We start from the raw sequence: 19,903 nt of genomic DNA, 5'->3' as shown, positions 1-19,903 counted from the left end.
ATCGTCCTCGGAGGTCAAATATGACCTATGGGACCAAATGAACATGTCACATGGTGTGAGTGGAGGTCATAAGTGACTCTCGATGCTCAAAAATGGTTGAAATGAGCGTCACAATAGAGAGTTCACATCGTGGTTGGGAGAAGAAGGTATGTAGGGAGAGCTCATGACTGACGGGATGACTGAATATATGGGGAAAAGAGGACCTAATGTGGTCAAAAGCTAAGCACTCAAGTAGTGTGTGGTACTCACTCTCTCGCACTTGACGAGGGCATAAGGTGCAAAGTCGACGAGACTCCTCGCCAGTGCCCGAACGTCCTGTCTCACACAATGTAGAGAATGGGAGCTAAGACGATGGAGGCAATGGTGCGGATCGCAGTCAACGGGATGGGCTCAAGGATGTAGGGATGGGTCCGGTTACCTCGTTCGGAGAAGAAGAGAGATTTGTAGTTTGGGGCAACGTGTGTGGTGTAATGGCTGAAGCGAGAACCTCAGGATTTCTCCCAGGCCGTGATACATTGGTGTTGTAAGAAGGCCTCATTAACTTGGGATTCGATTGACGCATCCTTGACCAAGTGACATGCATACCATCTTCCAAAACATTTCTTGATGTCAAGAGTCCACCCCAAACTTAGTATTTTGCTCTTGCATGTCTTTTGGACCTTTTGACTTGCTTTATATGTGATTCTAGGAAGTTGATGCAAAGGGCTACGTTGTGTCTTAAGCATGTACTCCACAACCCTTTGCATGCCCAAGACCTCAATGGGAAGCGATCCGGACTCAAGAAGTAAGAGCATGTAGGGTGTTTGTGTCTTGACTTGGAGAAAGTTGGTGAGAAAACGTTTTTGGACATTCTCAAACTCTTTCCAAGTAGACTTCCCAATGCTTCCACCCCATAAAGAAGCACCGGTGTCACCAATGTATCAAAGAGGTACTTTTGAGAGCCCAACACTTGATTTGTCCATCATTGCACATGTTCTAAATGTATAATAAGTCCTCTTACCGGCTTCCAAGCGACGCATTGCACAATCCTTCCATTTATGATTGGATGGAACCTCAATGCCAAGGTACTTGAAGTGATCTACCACTTCAAGTTGCTCATTGTTGTATACAATGCATGGATTTTCGTCATTGAGGGTCTTTACAAGCATAACCTTGGTTTTGGATCCATTCACGATCAGCCTGCTATGTAGGCAAAAGCATTCCAAGACACTCATAAGCTTTTGTGCATCTTCTAAGGTATGTGCCAAGAGCACTACATCATCGGCATAAAGAAAAAGCATGATCACCCATTTCCGATCTGAACCTCTTCTATGCCTTCTTGCTGCATAAAATCAAGAACCATGCATTCCAATTCATCAATGAGTAGCCCAAAGAGGGTTGGGAAGAGTGGGGATCCTTGTTTGACACCAATGGTGCTTGCAAAAAATTCTGAAATTCCATCTCCCATACGTAATCGACATATCACTTTTTGGTAGATGCGAAAGGCTGCATGCATAAATTCTCTCGGCACTTGAAGGCTTTGCATACGTCTCCAAATATTTCCTCACGGTACCATGTCAAAAGATTTCTTAAAATCCACAAAGCAACAATACAACTTTTTTCTTTTCAATCGAGACGCTTCCATAAGAACTCGATGTAGCCGATAATGTGTCGTGCTCTCTACATTGGGTGGTCCTCAATGCAATGTGCGTGACATCTCACTCAAACAGACTGAACAGAAAGGAAACAATAGACATCAACAGAGCTCACAAAGACGCAACAGTAGACCAGAACGTATGACTCGACTACCTCAAAGACTGATACAGACTCTGGCGTGGCAGCACACTCAGCTCCAGCCCAGAACTCATAGGTACAATGGGATGTCGAGGCTCAGATGTGCAGAGATGGTGAAGATGTGCTCTGTGTAAAGACTCACACACTCTAGACCACTACGTACAAGATAATACCACTCGCCCAAAGCGACTACTCGTATGTACAATCATCAAGAGCCACCAACGGCTCATAAAGAACATCATCTAAGTCTATCCTCCGTTGGGTGGCGGTGGTGACCTGGCCACGATGTCCACTAGACCACCGTATCCCTACCACGTGTCTCTACCCAGCGAGTCCGTCTAGTGTGAACCGACCAGACCAAAGACCAACTGACCAAAGACCAACTTTAAACTAACTGTCGTGTGAAAGTGACATTGTAGCCTGTTACAGGTTGCCCGCCAGAAGACCTCTGCCTGTCCCGGAGAGCGGAACTTAAGAACTAAAATATCGACGATCTACTGTTGGTGGTCGGATGATGGAGGAGGAGGAGGAGGCTGATAGAAAGGTGGGTAAGGAGATGGAGGACAAGTGTATGGTGAGGGGTAGTGACCATGAGGAGGGTACAATGGCTATGGAGTAGCCAAGGAGAATTGATATACTGCAGTTGCATCCCATAGTGCTGTGTTTGCAGCAAGTAATTGTGTGTGTGTGCATGCGCACACACACACATGCACAAGAGAGAGAGAGAGAGAGAGAGAGAGAGAGAGAGAGAGAGAGAGAGAGAGAGAGAGAGAGAGAGAGACTAATTTTGCAAATATAGCCGGTTAAAATACACTAAAGCCGATTATTTGTGAACATTGGTTCCAATTAAGCATTTCATAAGGTTCATGAATCACAAACAACCCTCAAATTTGAAGGGCGACCTACTACTTTTCCTTTTTCAGAAAGTCATAAGGAAACTCCCTTTTTCTTTTTATAGAAATTGGAAGGGCATACACCTATTTTTTCTCTAAATAATCTTCTACAATTTATATCTACACTATTCTATCTATACTATACATAATGGAGCTTAAAATTTTTCAAGAAGGAGAAGGCCTCCACATGTCATGTCTTGGAGCGTTTGCACGGACTTGTAGTGCAAATGCACCTTTCAAATGGAATTTGGAAACTCCTTTCAAATGGAATTTGGATACTTAAGCTATGTTGTTCATACCTATATCCGCTCGAGTGCATATGTGTGTGTGTGTGTGTGTGTGTGTGTGTGTGTGTGTGTGTGTGTGTGTGTGTGTGTGAGACACACACACACACACACACACACACAGAGATTGGCACCTATGTGTGTGTGTGTGTGTGAGAGAGAGAGAGATCAACGAGACTCAATGATTGGAGAGAGAGAGAGAGAGAGAGAGAGAGAGCACGACTGACACCTGTGTGTGTGTGTGTGTGTGTGTGTGTGTGTGTGTGTGTGTGTGTGTGAGAGAGAGAGAGAGAGAGAGAGAGAGAGAGAGAGAGAGAGAGGCGAGACTCAATGCTTGGCGACTCAATTGCATGGAGAGAGAGAGAGAGAGAGAGAGAGAGAGAGGATGGGTCTCACACCTCGCCGTTTGTAAATTTTCCTTACCAGTTATGCTATCTATGTCGGTGCTTAGCACATATTGCAACCAATGGGTGCAATGGGATACACCATGGTGAAGGGTGGACATTTTCTTGGTTTGGGTACCAATATTGTAACTTTCTCTGACAAAACGTCTGTGGCTCTGACGATTGACTTGCCACTACAAAATTTGACAGTAGTGGTGGGCCAAACCTTGGATGTGGTGCTAGCAGAGCCATAAGAGGTGAATCAGTCATCAACTACGTCACCCATGGCTCTAATGTTGGTTCTTGGAACTATGTACGTGGTGCGGGATTTGGTGATTCACATTATCGACTCTGTCTTAGTTGGGATCCATCCAACCCTCAAGCAACTCTTGCCTCATTGCTCGCCAAGAGAGAAAAGCTATAAGAGGAGCTTCGTTAGGTTGAGAAATAGGTTTGAGATCTTGAAACTACCGTTAGCCAAGTTGGGAATGTGCTAAAAGGGTTTGAAGGTTTCCTTTTATCAACATTGAGATGCATGCAATTTGAAACAACCAAAAAAGTTTCAAATGTTTCAAAAAGGGTTTGAATGTTTCGTTTCATCAAAATTGAGGTGCAAGCAATTTGAAACAACCAAAAACATTTTAGCATGAGGATATGTTGTTTTCCTTATTGATAGTCATGATAACTATGGTTGAGGAGCATACATTTGGTTGTGATTCTGATGATAGAATGGATGGCATTGGTCAGAGCTGCAAGCTAACTAGCTTACAAGGCATGGATCAAGTCAATATGCAAAGCGTAGGTGGACACAATCCAAGGATGGTAAAAGGATCAAGCATGCAAGTGAGCTAGATTTTGATGATGATGATGACATTGACCGTATATCTCGATAATAGTTTGTGGTGGAAAATTTACTACAGGTGTAGCATACTCTTCTCAATCAGTCATGGGGTTGGTTGTTGTGTAGGTATCATTATGAATATATGGATTTGGATTATATTTATGATTCAATAGCTTTTGTGGTTTTGAGTGGATGGTATGACTTTAGCATCAGAGGTGGGTGCTCACGCACAAGGCATGCAAAATACTTGATTCTCCAGAGTTCATCATATATAACGAAGAAGAAATTAATGATGAATAATAAGATGATGATGATAAGTAAGTTTTTCTTCAAATATGGCTTCTAAATGAGTGTCTCGAAGATAGCACAAACTTTGGTATGACTTCATATGGTTGTGCCCTGTTTTGTTTAAAGTTTACGTTATGGTGATCAATGTCACTTATAGTGTGGATACAAATAGCTGAGTATCCAATTTTTCATGTCATTTGCAATTTGTCATGACATGAGGGCTCAAACACTTTTCTCAAACACGTGTGCATGTGTGTGTGTGTGTGTGTGGGAGAGAGAGAGAGAGAGAGAGAGAGAGAGAGAGAGAGAGGTGGGAAAGAAGAAGAAGAAGAAGAAGAAGAGATATTATTACATTGTAGGAAACATGCCAAAACGTTTTGAAGGTCTATCCGACAAAAGAACTTAAAAGTTGTAAAGAGAGGCATGTGACATTGGAACAATCCTAGAGACCTTATATATTATCTGACAACTACTAAACTTTTTTTTAAAGCAAATCGCACTCATCTGGTGCGAGATGACAAATTGCATCCTTATAAGTACATAGGGTCGCTTGGTCGCACTTGAACCCATGACCCGGGTCACGGAGGTCAAGTACTCAACCAACCAAGCTAACTCCTTTGGAGAAGATGCATAGAAACAAGTGCTAAACTTAAAACATGTTACAAAAGAGTTGAAAGATCTAACCAACATGTTATGAACTCAAGATATATATATATATATATATATATATATATAGAGAGAGAGAGAGAGAGAGAGAGAGAGAGAGAGAAGAGATTTATTCAATCTTAATCATTGGTGACCGTACGGTGTACATGAGTTTATGTAATGGTTTGTAGGTCCACCTTAATTTCTTTATTCTGTTGTGTTGATATGATCAAATAAATTCAAAAGTATTGAATGTTTAGAAAAACTTAATATACATTAATGTAACATCCATTGTACATTGATACTTTATTTATTGAAGCATAGGTTTGTTTCATAATACTAAAATCCATGTTCGTTTTTACCGCAGCAACGCGCGGGTCACATACTAGTTACATTTGAAAAAGCTTGTCACTTCTTACATCCTGAAAAGGAAAGGCTGAAAAGGATGTCATTTCTTACAATCTTACCCTTTACTTTTGCATTTTAGATTAAATGTTTTGTAAGGTGTTGTTTGAAATGAACCAAGAGTGACACGTGGACGCCCTCTCCTTCCTTGAAAATTTTAAGCTACATTATAAAGAGTATAGATGGGTCTTCCAGAAAACAAAGTAGCTTGCCAATATGAACATTTTTTTACTTCAAGGTTTGTACTTTACTAAAACTCCCCTGCCCCCCACCCCCCCCTTCTTTTCTCTCTCTCTCTCTCTCTCTCTCTCTCTCTCTCTCTCTCTCTCTCTCACACACACACACACACACACACACACACACACACACACGTGTGTGTGTGTGCATGCACGCACGTGCACACAATTCTATAAATGACAATCACAAAAATAAATAAATAAATAAATATATATATATATGTGTGTGTGTGTGTGTGTGTGTATATATATATGTGTATGTGTGTGTATATATATATGTGTATGTATATATATATATACATATATATAAATAGTATATATGTATGTATGTATATATATGAGATAAATGACCATATATTGATAATTTTGGAAAGGAAAAATAGCAAAATATCCTTCAAATTTTGTTGGCTATGTGTCCTTTGCCCTATGCCATGCCAGTTGGTGTGTACCATTTCCAGTCTAGTAAAGATCCAGTCAGCAGGAAACCATGTGATTGCATGTGGGCTTTGGTGAGTTGCTTAAGGAGCCAAAAGAGTTCCTTTTGGAGCCTACATTGGTAGGTTGACCTTTGCCCTTTGAAAAGATGCCTCTTGACCCTTGAGACGTTCACCTAGCCATTTTACTATCACTTGCACTAGACTTGCAAGTTGCTACTCCTATATAAGTGGCAACACTTTGCACATACACTAATAGTGTTGATAATTCATGTTGAAGTTTGTGGTGAGTTTGGTGGTGAAGTGAAGAAGAGAAAGGGGCATAAAATCCACATGAAATGTAATAATGTATGGCCTTTGACCATTGGGTCTTGGAACCATTGGGTCTTGGAGCAGTAAGTAGCAAGCTATGGAAGTTGGGCAAGGTGGGATGTTCAATGTTTTTGTTGAAAGTTTTCCAACTTAAAGGGGATTGGCACCACATGAGCTGCCACGTGGCCCGTTTTGGTCCCACATGTGGAGATGTGGGCCAAGATCTTGCTATATATATATAATGGACCATGGACATTCTATGAGCATGAGAGAGAGAGAGAGAGAGAGAGAGAGAGAGAGAGAGAGAGAGAGAGAGAGAGAGCGCTCTTGCGTTGGATATGGTGCGAGCGTCCGTGAGGGCGCTGCTGCTGCGGCACTTTGGTGTGCATGGCGATTTGGTGGTGCCCTTGGGCATTGTCGTGGTGGTCTTACGGCATGCTAGTGGCGCTCTATGATGATGACACGGCAAGATCATGCGAGCACATTCACATGGGGGGACAAATGGCCTCCCCCTTTTGTTGAAAGAGAGGTGGGTCACCCCCCCCCCCCCCCCCCCCCCCCCCCCCCCCCTTGTCATGACGTCGTGACATCCAAGAAGGAGGGAGCTCACATGCGTGACTTAGAAGTTGGAGTCCAAGGCAATCAACAATTAAGCTGCAGTTCACATGCAACAAGCTAAAAAGAGGAAAGGTCGACAAAAATAGGAAAGTGCTAAAATACCGTATTCGTCGTATAAGGGACACATTTTTTTGTATTTTGCAAGGTCTTTGGTGAGCCCAGTGGAAGAGAGGAGGGCTATTTTTGGTGAAGAAGAAGGAGATCCATGAGCATTGTACCAACATTTTGTGAAGAATCAGGCAAGCACTACCCCTTTTTTTTTGTTGATCCTCCCATCCCCTTCCTCTTTCTGCTGTTTCCTCTCTTGGTGTTGGTGATGGCGTGTATGTGTTGCCCCTAGGTTGTTCTTTTGTGGGGTGAAAAGAGAGAGCGAGAGGCAAGTGTTGTGCAATGGTAGCACATGTGATTGAAGAAATAAGGCTACTCTGCAGGCTTGGATTTTCCAAAGTGTGTGCAATGTTGTTGGTGAGCAGTGCAGAGGGTGTGTTGTGAAAACTGTGTCGTTTTGAAGGCGTATATGAGAGGAGTGGGGTGTTGTGAGTACCCAGGGCTATAGAGAGGCATCTGTGTGTGGTCCCATTCCCCCTCTCCAACGTGTTTGTACAGATACTTTGTAAGCCTCTTGACAATCTACACATTGGAACTCTCAACCAAACCATTATATTGAGGATGGTAAGGCAAAGAGAACCTGTGTTGGTTGAATGCTTGGTTGGATGCCTAGCTTCTCAATTAATGCATGCATTAATTTTCTTGTATAACAAAAAGGCATTGTCTATGAAGAAACATTTCCTCCCACTTGTTGTATGAATATCATTCATTTTCTATTTGCATTAGTAGCTCATTCTGGATGGAATGTAAATCAATCAGACATTGTTATTGCTTTCTTGAATGGTGATAAATTTGAAGCATATGTAACACAACCTCATGGTTTTGTCAAGAAAGGACAATAGAACAAAGTGTGCAAATGTAAGAAAGCTTTGTATGGATTAAAGCAGTCTTGTGCTTGGTATGAGAAAGTTCATACTCATTTGGTTAAACAAGGCTTTTTAATAGTTCAACTGAAAGAACTTTATATGTCAAACATGAGGTTGATGCATATCTCATCGTCGTTTGTAAGTAAACAATTTGCGGATTACTCATTCAAATGAGAGACACGTTGCTAAATTCAATACTGAGTTGAATGCCACTTTCAAATGAAATACTTAAGGCTTTTGTATCATTACTTGGGCATATAATTAAGTAGTGTGATAGAGGTATTGCTTTGTGTCAAGCAAGATACATAAAAACATTACTATGTAAGTTCAGACTCAAGAAGTGCAAATTTATTGCTACGCCAATGAAAATAGGTTTGAAATTGAGTCTTCCTGATGCTAGAGATCTTGCTGATGTCACTCTGTATCAAGCTACTATTGGATACCTTATTTATGTATGCAATGTAAGGTTTGAATATTTAGTTTTTAGTCTCATAGGTCAACAAATTTATGCATAGCCCAAGGTCTAAGCATTGGCAGACTGTGATAAGGATCTTTTTCTACTTGAGTGGCACTTTATATCTTGGATCATTTTATCCTCAGGGGGATCATTACTACCAAATTCACATGCTTTTCTTGACTTAGATTGGGCTGGTTGTTATGACACATGAGTGTCCACAAGTGGTTTATGTTTCATTCTCGATAGTTCATGTATATCATGGTTGAACTACTGTGATGGTCACTTCCACTTGTGAAGATAAGTACAGGGCAGTCTTCATAGCTATGGTTGAGTGTGTATGGCTCATCAGCCTTATGGTTGATATGGGTGTTAGATAGGACACTGCCAACATCATCTACATCGCATTAGTAGTTGCAAAGAATCTAGCTTTTCATGCTTGCACAAAGCACATTTAGGTGCATTATCACTATGTCAGGGAGAGACTCTCAACAAGACATATCGACTTGGCTTATGTGCCAACACACCTTGAAGATCTGTTCACAAAGGCAAATTGCCTCATGAGAAGTTTGAAGCTTTTCGCAAAGCTTTGGGCTTGCTTCTCTTTGTGGATTTATCTAGAGCATGGAACTTCCTATACACTATGTGCCAGATCTTGGTCACCACATCGAGGGGGATTTGTTACCATATATGTGGTAGTGATGTGTGCCGTCGAGGCGTTTTTTCCCTCAATAGGAGGTTTTTTCTCCGTGCATTGTATATACACCCATCACTCTTAGGCTATCTTATCTTTTTATTTGCACACTAAGCAATAGACTCTCCATTGTGTGCCTTGAGCTTCTTCATCTTCTCCAAGTTGTGTGTGCATCTTTGCAACCCTCTTTCTAATAGAGATGATGAAAACTAGCTTAGAGTGTACTTCAACCTTCTCTTCTACTTTCTCCTCTACCTTCTCCTCCTCTATGGTCTTTTACTCATGCGATTTTCTCTCTTTTTTCTTATGTCTTTCGCTTACAAGAAGGAAGAAAGGAACATGTATCTTTGGCCATATTTCTATCGCTATTGCTCATTGTAAGCGTGGATGGGTGATTTTGGGAAACCGGGTTGAACTATTTATAGTTTTATGAAGCAAGGGGATCACAAGATTATGGTATAATAGCACTTTGTTTTTTTTGCACATACAAAACCATACAATATTGAGAGCATGACATTGGCGTACCTTTCATATCCAATCACAAAAAAGCTTAGGAAACCAACAAGATGAGACATTTGCACTAAACAAGTAATTGTCATTGATATCAAAATATTTTGTACAATATGTCAGTTGTAAGCAAGAATTGATATAAAATGCCAACAATATTAGCAATATGATAGGACTCTAAGTAGGGAGTATGCTTAAGTTTGAAAGTAGATGCACAATCCCTTCTAGCATGTTTTTATATAGAAATTTATTTTCAATCCTTCTTGACACTTGAGATCCATATTATAAAAAAGAGAAATTAAGACTATGACTCACACAAGCAAAGAACGAAAGAAAGAAAAAATCATTATCTACGCACCTTCTTGCTATCTATCTCCAAAGCAAAAGCTGCAGGCAAATCTATCTCTTGATTGTTTAGATCCTGCCTCACTTGGTGCAATGTGCACATGGATCTAGCTTATCTTTAAAGTTGGTAGGCGTTTACCGCTCATCCATACATCAATGCCTTGGATGGAGTTCTCATGAAAATCATCCATGTTTTGATCTAAAGGGACCAATATATTCAACCCCCACATCATGCCACCGAATATTTTAAAAATGATAATGAAGTTTTGTGTATGGATCATGTATTTACATGTAATGGAACCAGATTAAACTTTACAAATGACTTTATTCACTATTTTTTGAGCCCAACCTTCATCCACAAATTCCAATATACCTTTTGTATTTAGGTACTTAACTGACATCATTGTTCTAAACACTTCACATGTACTTTTGAAAAAAAAAAAAGACAAACACAATGATGGTCATTAAAATTGAAACTATGCTATGTTTGCTTGCAATGTTGGCCTTTAGGCATTTTTGGATTTCATAAAAGATCTCGCATTTTGTAGCTTTCATGCGCTGTCGAGCTTGGTAGTGGACACTCTCCATTCTTGGTAAAAGACCCATGAGTTCTTTCTTTGGTTTAAAGTTCCTCCCCAATGGAGCCATGCCAGACATTCAAAATATCAATGAAATGCTCCACTAGCTTCCATTTCTCTATGCTTGAGGGATCGGAGGTATGTAAGAAGCATAGTTGCACAACACAATCAGAATATAGGCCTAGTGGTTAAGGCAAGGGGCTCTAAGCGTGCCCAATAAGGTTCAACCCCTGCGACACGTGGGTGTGTGTGTGTGTGGGCGCAATCCAGTTAAACTAGCTGATGCGAAGCATCAGAGTGCTAAAAAGAAGAAGAAGCATAGTTGCACAATACAAGCACAAATATAATATAATAATAATAAGGGATAGAATGACATAAACAAGCAAAATCAAAGTGGAAATAACAGTCAATAATTAGTGTAAACACATGAATCACTCACATTTAACTCTCAACAAAGAAAGATTGGAGCTCTTGAGACAAAGGTGCAAATACTTGCGCATATAAACATAGGAATCACTTATAGTTAACTCTTTGCAAAGGAAGATTGGAGCTCTTGAGACGTAGGTGAAACTCCTAGTGCATATAAACATGTTGCACTAAAAATGTTCTTCACCGTCTTTTTAACTCGAGAAAGCTCGAAATATTTCACTCTTCCTTTCCAACATTTTAAGAACTTATTCTTTGAGGAGGCTTTTCTTCTCTCATTATGCTACATTATAATCTAGCTACCTTTGGTTATGGATATCGGGATCCATCGATTATGTTTGTTTAATGTGCCAAAGGTGGTGATGGACGATGGATATAATGTAAATGCTAGGGTGTTTTTATCAGGTGGCCTCGATTGCTTGAGGAAGATAACGCACAAAAGATAAAGGTGAAGAGAGGGTAGTAGGAAGAGGAGGGAGAAGAAGGTTATGCGACAAGGAGAGAAGTGGGAATAGGAGGGAAAAGAAGGCCATGAGAAGATTCAAAAACATTTTTTGGTTGGTGAAAGAGATGTTCTCAAAGTAAAAAGATCATGCTACGGAAAGTTACTTCAAATTGTCTCTGGAAGAGAATTTATTTTGAAATTCAAAAGCAATTTTAAAAATGAAGGGCTTGTAACAGAATCCCTCCTCCCCTAAAGCACTCTCTCTACACGTTAAAAGGCAAAAAAATGACCTCAAACTTCCCTTAATGACAACATAAAGGTGCACCACCATTTGTGACTTGTTAGACAAGTGGTTTAAAATGGTCGTGTGTCCATGTGGGCCATCAACCAAAATAAAACGATGAGAGACTTTGATCATGAAAGAGAGTTCGTGGTCTCAATAAGCTTAATCCAATGGTCCACAAATCCCATGAGTTTTAAAAGTCTACTAGCTGAGTAAGGCCCTTGTCATAGCGGGCATTGGACAAGGCCCCAACATACTAATGGGTATGCCTTGAGTGTCACATGGGGCGAGCGACATCCTTCAATGAAACTTTTCACACTGAATGCGACAACAACCGGAAAGCCACTCATCATGAGCACGCTTGTGGATAGCTCAAAGCTAGATACAACTAATGTCTACCATGAAGCCGGGACGGGTGATTGGGTCTACCATGTTGTTTGCCACTTGAGTGCCACATATATCCGAGAGAGGACGTGTGTGACACATGCCTAAGGAAGCCAAAAACTCGGAAATAAAGTTGTGCTGATATAACAGAAGAAAGTTATCACCTTCGTTTCATGCAGCTGAACAAGCGGGAGAAACGCGCACACCCCTCCCTCCTCCTTCCTTTCTCTCTACACACAGAGGCTAACGCCATTATTTCTGCTGGGCCTGCTTAGGGGCGGGTGTGCGTAAGCGTCCGTGCGTGCGTGTGCATGCATGGGAGAAATGCAAAGCTACGCATACTATTAATCTGCTTAGGACTCAGCAGCAATACCGCAGGTAATCTTCCCCATCTCCCTTGCTTGTCCCTACTCATGTGCGAGCATAGATGTTGCATGAACTCAATTGGAATGCAATCAACCGACGGTTCCTGCATTTGAGTGCCTCTTGATACGTTCTTGTTCAACCTGCAGATAGTCCTTCTTAATGCAGCTATTTGCCATGACTTTTGCGGAGGTTTTGCTATTGTGTGGCAGGACGAAGCCCTACCACGATGTTGAGCATTCACTGGAGGCTAGTTATCATAGCTTGTCCATACCTGCCTTGGGCGCTAGGAGTAGCAGTCATATCCATCTCCGAAAACACATCATTTCGCCATACGACTTACGTTACAGGTAATTCTCAAAATCAGTCTCTAACCCCCCCCCCCTTCCCCCCCCAAAACTATAATGGGTCGATTTGGCAACCTACTTCCACATATTGTGAACATGAGCTGGTAACTGGTTCAGACTGCACAACCAAAGAATTTGAAAAGGGGCTTGCTGCCTCCTGTGGCATCCAGGCGACGAAAAAAAAGGCGTTAAATTTCGAGTGCTAGTGCCACACTAATGCCCTTGATATTGAAAATTTTGAATTTTTGAAAGGCGTTCGCTAATGAATGTCATTTTTTGCAACTTCATTAACCTCCATAAAATTACCATTTTTTCCAACCATTCAATCTCATCATCTTTGGTTAAATCTGACCAGGTCCCCATTTTTGTGGCAGATGGTGGCAAAATCTGTTGATTGTTCTTGTAGTGTACTCGGCTTGGGTTTCTCCATTTGAGTTTGGGTTTATACGAGATCTTCCAGGAAATTTTTTTGTAGTGGATGTAGTCGTGGATCTATTTTTTATGGCCGATATTGGTGTTACATTTTTTGTGCCTTATTTGGACAAGAAAACGTTCCTTCTTGTGGATAACTATCGCAAAATAGCAACCAGGTATATTTAATGTTATCAAAAGTGCTTTTTATAAAGTGCCAAAAATTTACATGATTGTTTCTTTGATAAATAGATAGGTACTTGAACCCTTCAACTTACTATCACAAAATTTTTGGTTATAGTTGCATTTCAATCTTCTAGCAGTTTTTTGTTTTTGTTGTATTGAGTACTATGAATGTGTTTTAACTGCATGACAAGCTTAGAATTTACTTTGGCTCGCAGTGTAAATGTGATTGACTTAATTTAAGTAAATCAGAGGGCATAGGTGCTGTGTAAGACTATCTTGTGGTTCTTTTGCTGTAAGGTTTGGACCTTAGTTTAATAAGCAGACCTCTATGGTTGACCACCATTTAGTTTGTAGGTAATTGTAGCCTTTGGAAGTTGAGAGTTATTTAATGCTACTAGACAAGCATATAGATAAGAATTAAATCATAGCATTGTAGATTCTTCATGACCAACTTCTTTTTTTTTGCTTCCTTTGCTACTTTATCTTGAGATTCTTGTTCTTCAGACTCTTACTCCTGCTGAGAACCCATAGTGTGTGCTCTAAAAAATTGGATCAGTGAATTGGTGCACAATTGCAAGAATTGCTCAAGTGTGTCGTGTTGATAGATCAAACTAGTGGTGGTTTGTGACAATGTATTGCATAGATTTATAGTATGCCCGACAAACATATTCTGCACAACTTTGCCTAATCACAATGTTAAATCCAGCATAGCAATTGAGTGATGGTATGTACCTTCTCATTGAATAGCCCCATAGTATATCCATCACATATATCTTGTTAAGCTATGTATTCAGCTGTTTGATAGGGATATATTAATCCAAATAATGACAAAGAGATCCTTCTATTAGTTATGAAAAAAGAAAGGGTGCCCATAGGGCTACAAAAATCTCGTGTGTAGGAGTCAAAAAACCAGGTGTAGCAAAGGGATATATCAATCCAAATTTGGCTTGTATCACTCCAAAATTATTATTTGAAGAAAATCATATTTTACAACAAAGAATTCTAAATAGAAGAAGAAGGAATCTCCTCCTTCAACTTCATATCCTCTGTATAGTCTGTCCTCTTTGTGGCAAAGTGACGATTTCTTCTCGGCATCCAAAATAGTGGAATTCTTGTAAAACCATGGCATGCCCAAAAGGACATCAGAGTGAGGTAACTTAATAATATGCAAGTCAATTGTGTTCGAAGAGTCCCAAACCTTAACATGAAGTGAACTGATCAAAGAGGAGACTCGAGTCATATCCAATTGGGCTAGGATAGAGAAGCCAGGTTGAGCACAATCAATTCCAAGGTCTCGAGCAAAGCGCTCTGAAAGAAAGTTTTTTGAAGCTCTAGGGTTGAAGAGAATTATAGCTTTTTCTCCCTTCACTTGCTCCCGAGAACTATACATTAGGAAGAGAATGGGGTCTAGGAGGGCCTCTTTATTTGGCAGTTTAAAGAAGTCAAAGCTTTAGTATTAAGAAATTAATCAAAGGACAACTTTTAAATTCAAACAGGCAAAACGGCTACTTTACACCATTCTTGCACAGATGGTGTATGCCTATTTGTCAAAATGTTAATCACCTCCATAAGCTCATGGCAAATAAAGAGGCCCTCTGAGACCCCATCCTCTTCCTAATGATAGTTCTCATGATTCTTCATGGGGCAAAGTGTCATTCATATCCTCAAGCAAGTGGACTGATTGTTTTGTGCTTTGTTGGGTTGGAAATTGGTGGACAAGTTAGGTTTTTGTAACAAGGGACAAGCATGACAAGTATGTCTGTTTTGGAAACAATGGTTCTTCTTTATAAAAAGAATCCTGTTGTATTGGAGTAAGGTTTAACTTTTGAAAGGTTTGTTGAATAGTTCGGTTAATTGCAGATGGTGTATCTTTGGAAGATTGGAAGTACAATAGATGGGGCAATGGTTGTAAGTAGTAGAGGTAAGGGACTTGCCACTGGTGAAAGTGATTTTGCTTTCCATCATTTATATCCTACAGTGTCATGATCCATAATTTCTTGTATTGTGGAAACTTTGATTGTAAGACACTGCTCTTGTAATGGAGAAGTGTCAAGTGCAGCGGAAGGTTTGAGGATTTTAGTATAGATCGCACAAATGCTGAAATGCTGAATACTAAATGCTTCATGCGGATAAACTGCGAATACGCTAGGCTGAATACCGATGCTGATGATATAGGCCGGTGCTGACAACACTGGTGCTGATCTGCTAGTACTGTGGGTGTTGATGCTGAGGATACTGGTGCTGATGATGTAGGTGCTGTAACAGACTTGGACACTCCAAGTCAAGAAGCAATCACGACAGCACCAAATAACCACTTCAAACAATTCACAGATCACAATAGATTTACACTGGCCCCGTGGAGTTCTGTGCCTAGAGATATTGGCCCCAAAGACTGGCGCCCCTTTCGGTATTTCTTTATGTATTAAATCAATGTCAAAGTACAAAGAGCAGTTAGGGTTTCACTTTCAGACTCTGCGTCCAGATGCTCTGCAGAGTGAGCCCTAAATCGTATATATAAAGATTACAAGGGATGCCCAAAAGCAGAGCCCCAAAAGCTTGAAAGCAAAAGCAGATTCTCTCTCTCTCTCTCTCTCTCTCTCTCTCTCTCTCTCTCTCTCTCTCTCTCTCTCTCTCTCTCTCTCTCAATCAGAGCAACAAAAAGCAATTATGCCTTTCTCTCTCTCTATCTTCCAAAGCGTAGCCAAAAGCTGAGATTTGCGTCGCTAAAAAAAAACATTTTTTTTTTCACCTCCGCGATTTTCGGAAATATCCATACACTGCTGCCATGTGGCATGGCCGCCTGCTTTTAGGGTTTCCAGCCATTTTAGGGTTTCAGCCAGCAGTTATGATTAGGATTTCCAGAAATTAGGGTTTGCAGGATTTTTAGGATTTCTGGCAGAAATTAGGGTTTTTGGGCCGGTAGCCACATCATCACTTTGTGACATACCCCGCTCTTGAAAGCATTGTAATCGACCGCGATTACGGGTGCAAAACCGACAGAAGCCATAAACTATCTTAGCAGACACTGATTGTTAGTACCTACGTACTAGGAATACACATCTAGCACATGTACCAAATCGACAGTCATAGCACATGACATCACAGGACATCATATGACATTCAACATTCATTCGGATCTTAGACCATGATTTATCAGCAATGTAGTTCCAGGAGGCAAATCACATAAAGTCCATGTGTCATTTTCTATTAGAGCATCATATTCTGATTGCATGGCAGCTATCCAATTTTCTGAATTCTGTGCTTCATCAAAAGACAGAGGCTCCTCAACATCATGTAAACTAGACACAGCCAAAGCATAACAATCTGATGCATAAGATGCATGGCGAGAGCCTGAACGAGTACGACTAGACAAAGGTGCATCCAATTTACTGTCACGCAAAGTGTACACCAGCCATTTTGACATACCTCTAGCCTGCTCATTTTCAGCCCTTTCCTCATCAAGTACATCATGTACATCTGCCTCAGTAATAGGCTGATCTAAAATATTTTCAGAAACCCCCATAGGCTGTACATTTGCCTCATTGGAACTTACATTCGTATTTCCACCACAGAAAAGAGACAACAAAGTGTCATAAATGTCCTGTGAGCTTACATTACTGTCTCTAGTACATGACAGCAAGGGCTGAACAGAATCTTCCACAAACACTACATCCCGAGAAACCAGAATACGTTTTATTTGCAGATGATACAACCTGTAACCTTTGCTTTCAGCACTATAACCAACAAAAATACATTTGACAGCCTTATCATCCAATTTTCTGCGCTGCACTTGTGGCACCAAAGCATATGCCAAACAACCAAAAACACGCATGTGCTCAATAGAAGGCTTTCTATCATGCCATGCTTCATATGGAGTAATAGACTGCAAAGCTTTCGTAGGACACCTGTTAAGTACATAAGTGGCACACATGATGGCCCCAAGCCAAAAAGAATGCGGCAAAGCTTCACTTTTGACCATACATCGTGCCATTTCCGTCAGTGACCTGTTTTTCCTCTCAGCAACACCATTTTGTTGAGGTGTGTAAGGCACTGTACATTGGTGTTTTATCCCATGACTAGCCAGAAATGCATTAAATTCATGAGACATATACTCCCCCCCTCGATCGGAATGGAGGGTGCCCATAGTACGTTTCGAGACATTTTCAGCCATAGCCAGAAATTGTTTGAAGCACATGAAAACTTTGGACTTCGCTTTAAGCGGAAATACCCATGCATGCCTGGAGTAGTCATCAATGAAAGTCACGAAGTACAGGTAATTGCCCAAGGTCGGAGTTTGCATGGGCCCACAAACATCACTATGCACAAGCTGTAACCTGCATGTGGCCCGAACTGAACCATCCTTTGGAAATTTAGAACGCTGCATCTTACCGAAAATACAACCTTCACAAACATGTTTGACAGGTGCTTCAAGAGGCGGCAGAGAAGCAACCATATCAGATTTCTGCAAACGCAGCAAATTGGCAAAATTCAGATGACCAAAACGTGCATGCCAAAGTTTTTCATCTGAAATAGCCCTTGAATCTGCAACAGCAATTGCAAAATTTTTTCCACACTTGTCAGACAAAGTGAACTTATACAGCCCACGGCACAAAAGGCCATATGCAACAATTTCATCACCAAAACTGACATCATGAACTGTATATCTGTCATCCACAAATTTGACTACAAGTCCAAGTCTAGCAAGTGCAGATACAGACAAGAGATTCTTCTTGATCCCAGGTACATAAAGTGCATCAACAAGTGTGAAGGAACTGCCATTAGTAGTAGTGAGCACAATCTTTCCAACTCCCTGAACTGGATAAGAGGCGTTGTTGGCACAAGTGACTGAATTCCCATGAGGGACAGACTCGAGAGAGGTAAACAATTCTCGATGTGAGGTAATGTGCTTTTTAGCACCACTGTCGAAATACCACACATGTGAATCTACAGCAACAACTGACAAGCATGCATCATGGACAGCAGGATTGTAAGTGCACTTTGCGCTAAAAGCCCATTCTGCATCAACATGAGCAACACAGTCTCCTTTCACAGAAGACTCAACAATGGCTGCATTTGTAGTGGAACCAGCATTTGCAGTGGAACCATCCTCTTTCTTCTTAGCCTCTTTGGCCTTCAACTTAGGACACGACTTGATCAAGTGATCATTAGCTTTACAATAATGGCAACGCATCTTCTTTTTGCCCTTATCACCAGAATTTCCAGACGAATTGCTGCCAGTAAAAGCATTAGGAACAGAATTTCTGCCACTCGCAGCAGAACCATAAGAAGAGGCTGCATTGCTGTTACCACCCTTTCTTTGAGAAGCAATAAAAGCCTGTTCAATTGCACGCTGCCTAGTCTTGTTTTTTCTAGACAGTGACTCTTACAACAGTAATGTGCATAATGCATCAAACTTGAAAACTTCAGGATTTCCTTGGGTCATTAGTCTCCAAGTACTAGCAAAAGTCTGGTAGGAATCTGGTAAGGCATCAAGAACAGTCTGCACAAGGGAACTGTCTGAAATGACTTCACTTGCAGAAATAAGCTGCTCATTGATATCCTTGACACTAGCAAGGAAAGTGTCCATATCATCTTCCTCTTGCATAATCTTCGACTCCAGCTCTTTACGCAGCAAAGCAATTTTAGCCTCATTGCGGCTTGCATAAAGACCTGCTAGAATATCCCAAGCCTGTTTTGCAGATTTTGCTGAACGGATGTGAGGAACAATGGTGCGCTTCATAGACAACGCAATCAATGCATGAGCCTGCGCATCCTTAACATCCCAATGAGCTTGTTCTACCGTAGGCAAAACAACTCTAACAGCTGCAATCCTTGCAGCAAGACTTGCAACATCCTCAACATCGCCTACATCCTCAGAACCAGGACGTACATCAATGCCCTGCACAATGTTCCAGACACCCTTTGACACAAGAACATGTTGCATCATATAAGCCCACATAGGGTAGTTGTCCCCATCCAACCTGTCCACAACAGCAAACATCTTGAACACATCTGTGTTGTTGTTGTCAGCTATGGTAAATGCTGCACCTGATGTGAAAACTGCCCGAAAATAGGAGAAATGGAGCGGGAACAACCTGTGCTATATAGCACAAACCGTAGAAGACTATAAGGCACCTGTTATGCAGAAAACGACACTGAAAGAAATTCTGCACAAAATGACGAAATAGCCTGTGCAGTACTGCCTGTAGTGGAAACGGAGGTCGAATTGAGCCCAAATCAAAATTCTGAGCAGACCAAGCTCTTTGAGCTTACCCAAAATTTTTGTCGACCTGCGAACGCTCGCCAAAGCTCACTGAAATCGGAGAAAGTGAGGAGGCGTGTACTGGAGCAGCTGGCGACTAAGCCCGAGAGGACGTGACCTGCTCTGATACCA

The 19,903-nt window shown here is 41.1% G+C and overlaps 1 protein-coding gene across 1 annotated transcript in view; it reads left to right on the top strand.

Annotated features, from left to right (window-relative positions):
- The first annotated feature begins 12,370 nt into the window (after positions 1 to 12,370).
- LOC147443932 (potassium channel KAT3-like) overlaps positions 12,371 to 19,903 on the top strand; it is a 101,077-nt gene continuing 93,544 nt past the window's right edge. The window contains exons 1-3 of the mRNA XM_086527757.1: positions 12,371 to 12,580; positions 12,715 to 12,915; positions 13,287 to 13,502. Of these exons, the coding sequence (XP_086383883.1) occupies positions 12,728 to 12,915; positions 13,287 to 13,502 (404 nt within the window). The 5' untranslated portion in view covers positions 12,371 to 12,580; positions 12,715 to 12,727. The remainder of the gene's footprint in view (positions 12,581 to 12,714; positions 12,916 to 13,286; positions 13,503 to 19,903) is intronic.

The sequence above is a fragment of the Adiantum capillus-veneris genome, chromosome 13 (assembly GCF_014529385.1).
Source record: "Adiantum capillus-veneris isolate H3 chromosome 13, ASM1452938v2, whole genome shotgun sequence".
Taxonomy (NCBI): Eukaryota; Viridiplantae; Streptophyta; class Polypodiopsida; order Polypodiales; family Pteridaceae; genus Adiantum; species Adiantum capillus-veneris.
This window is presented reverse-complemented; position numbering and strand designations above follow the sequence as displayed.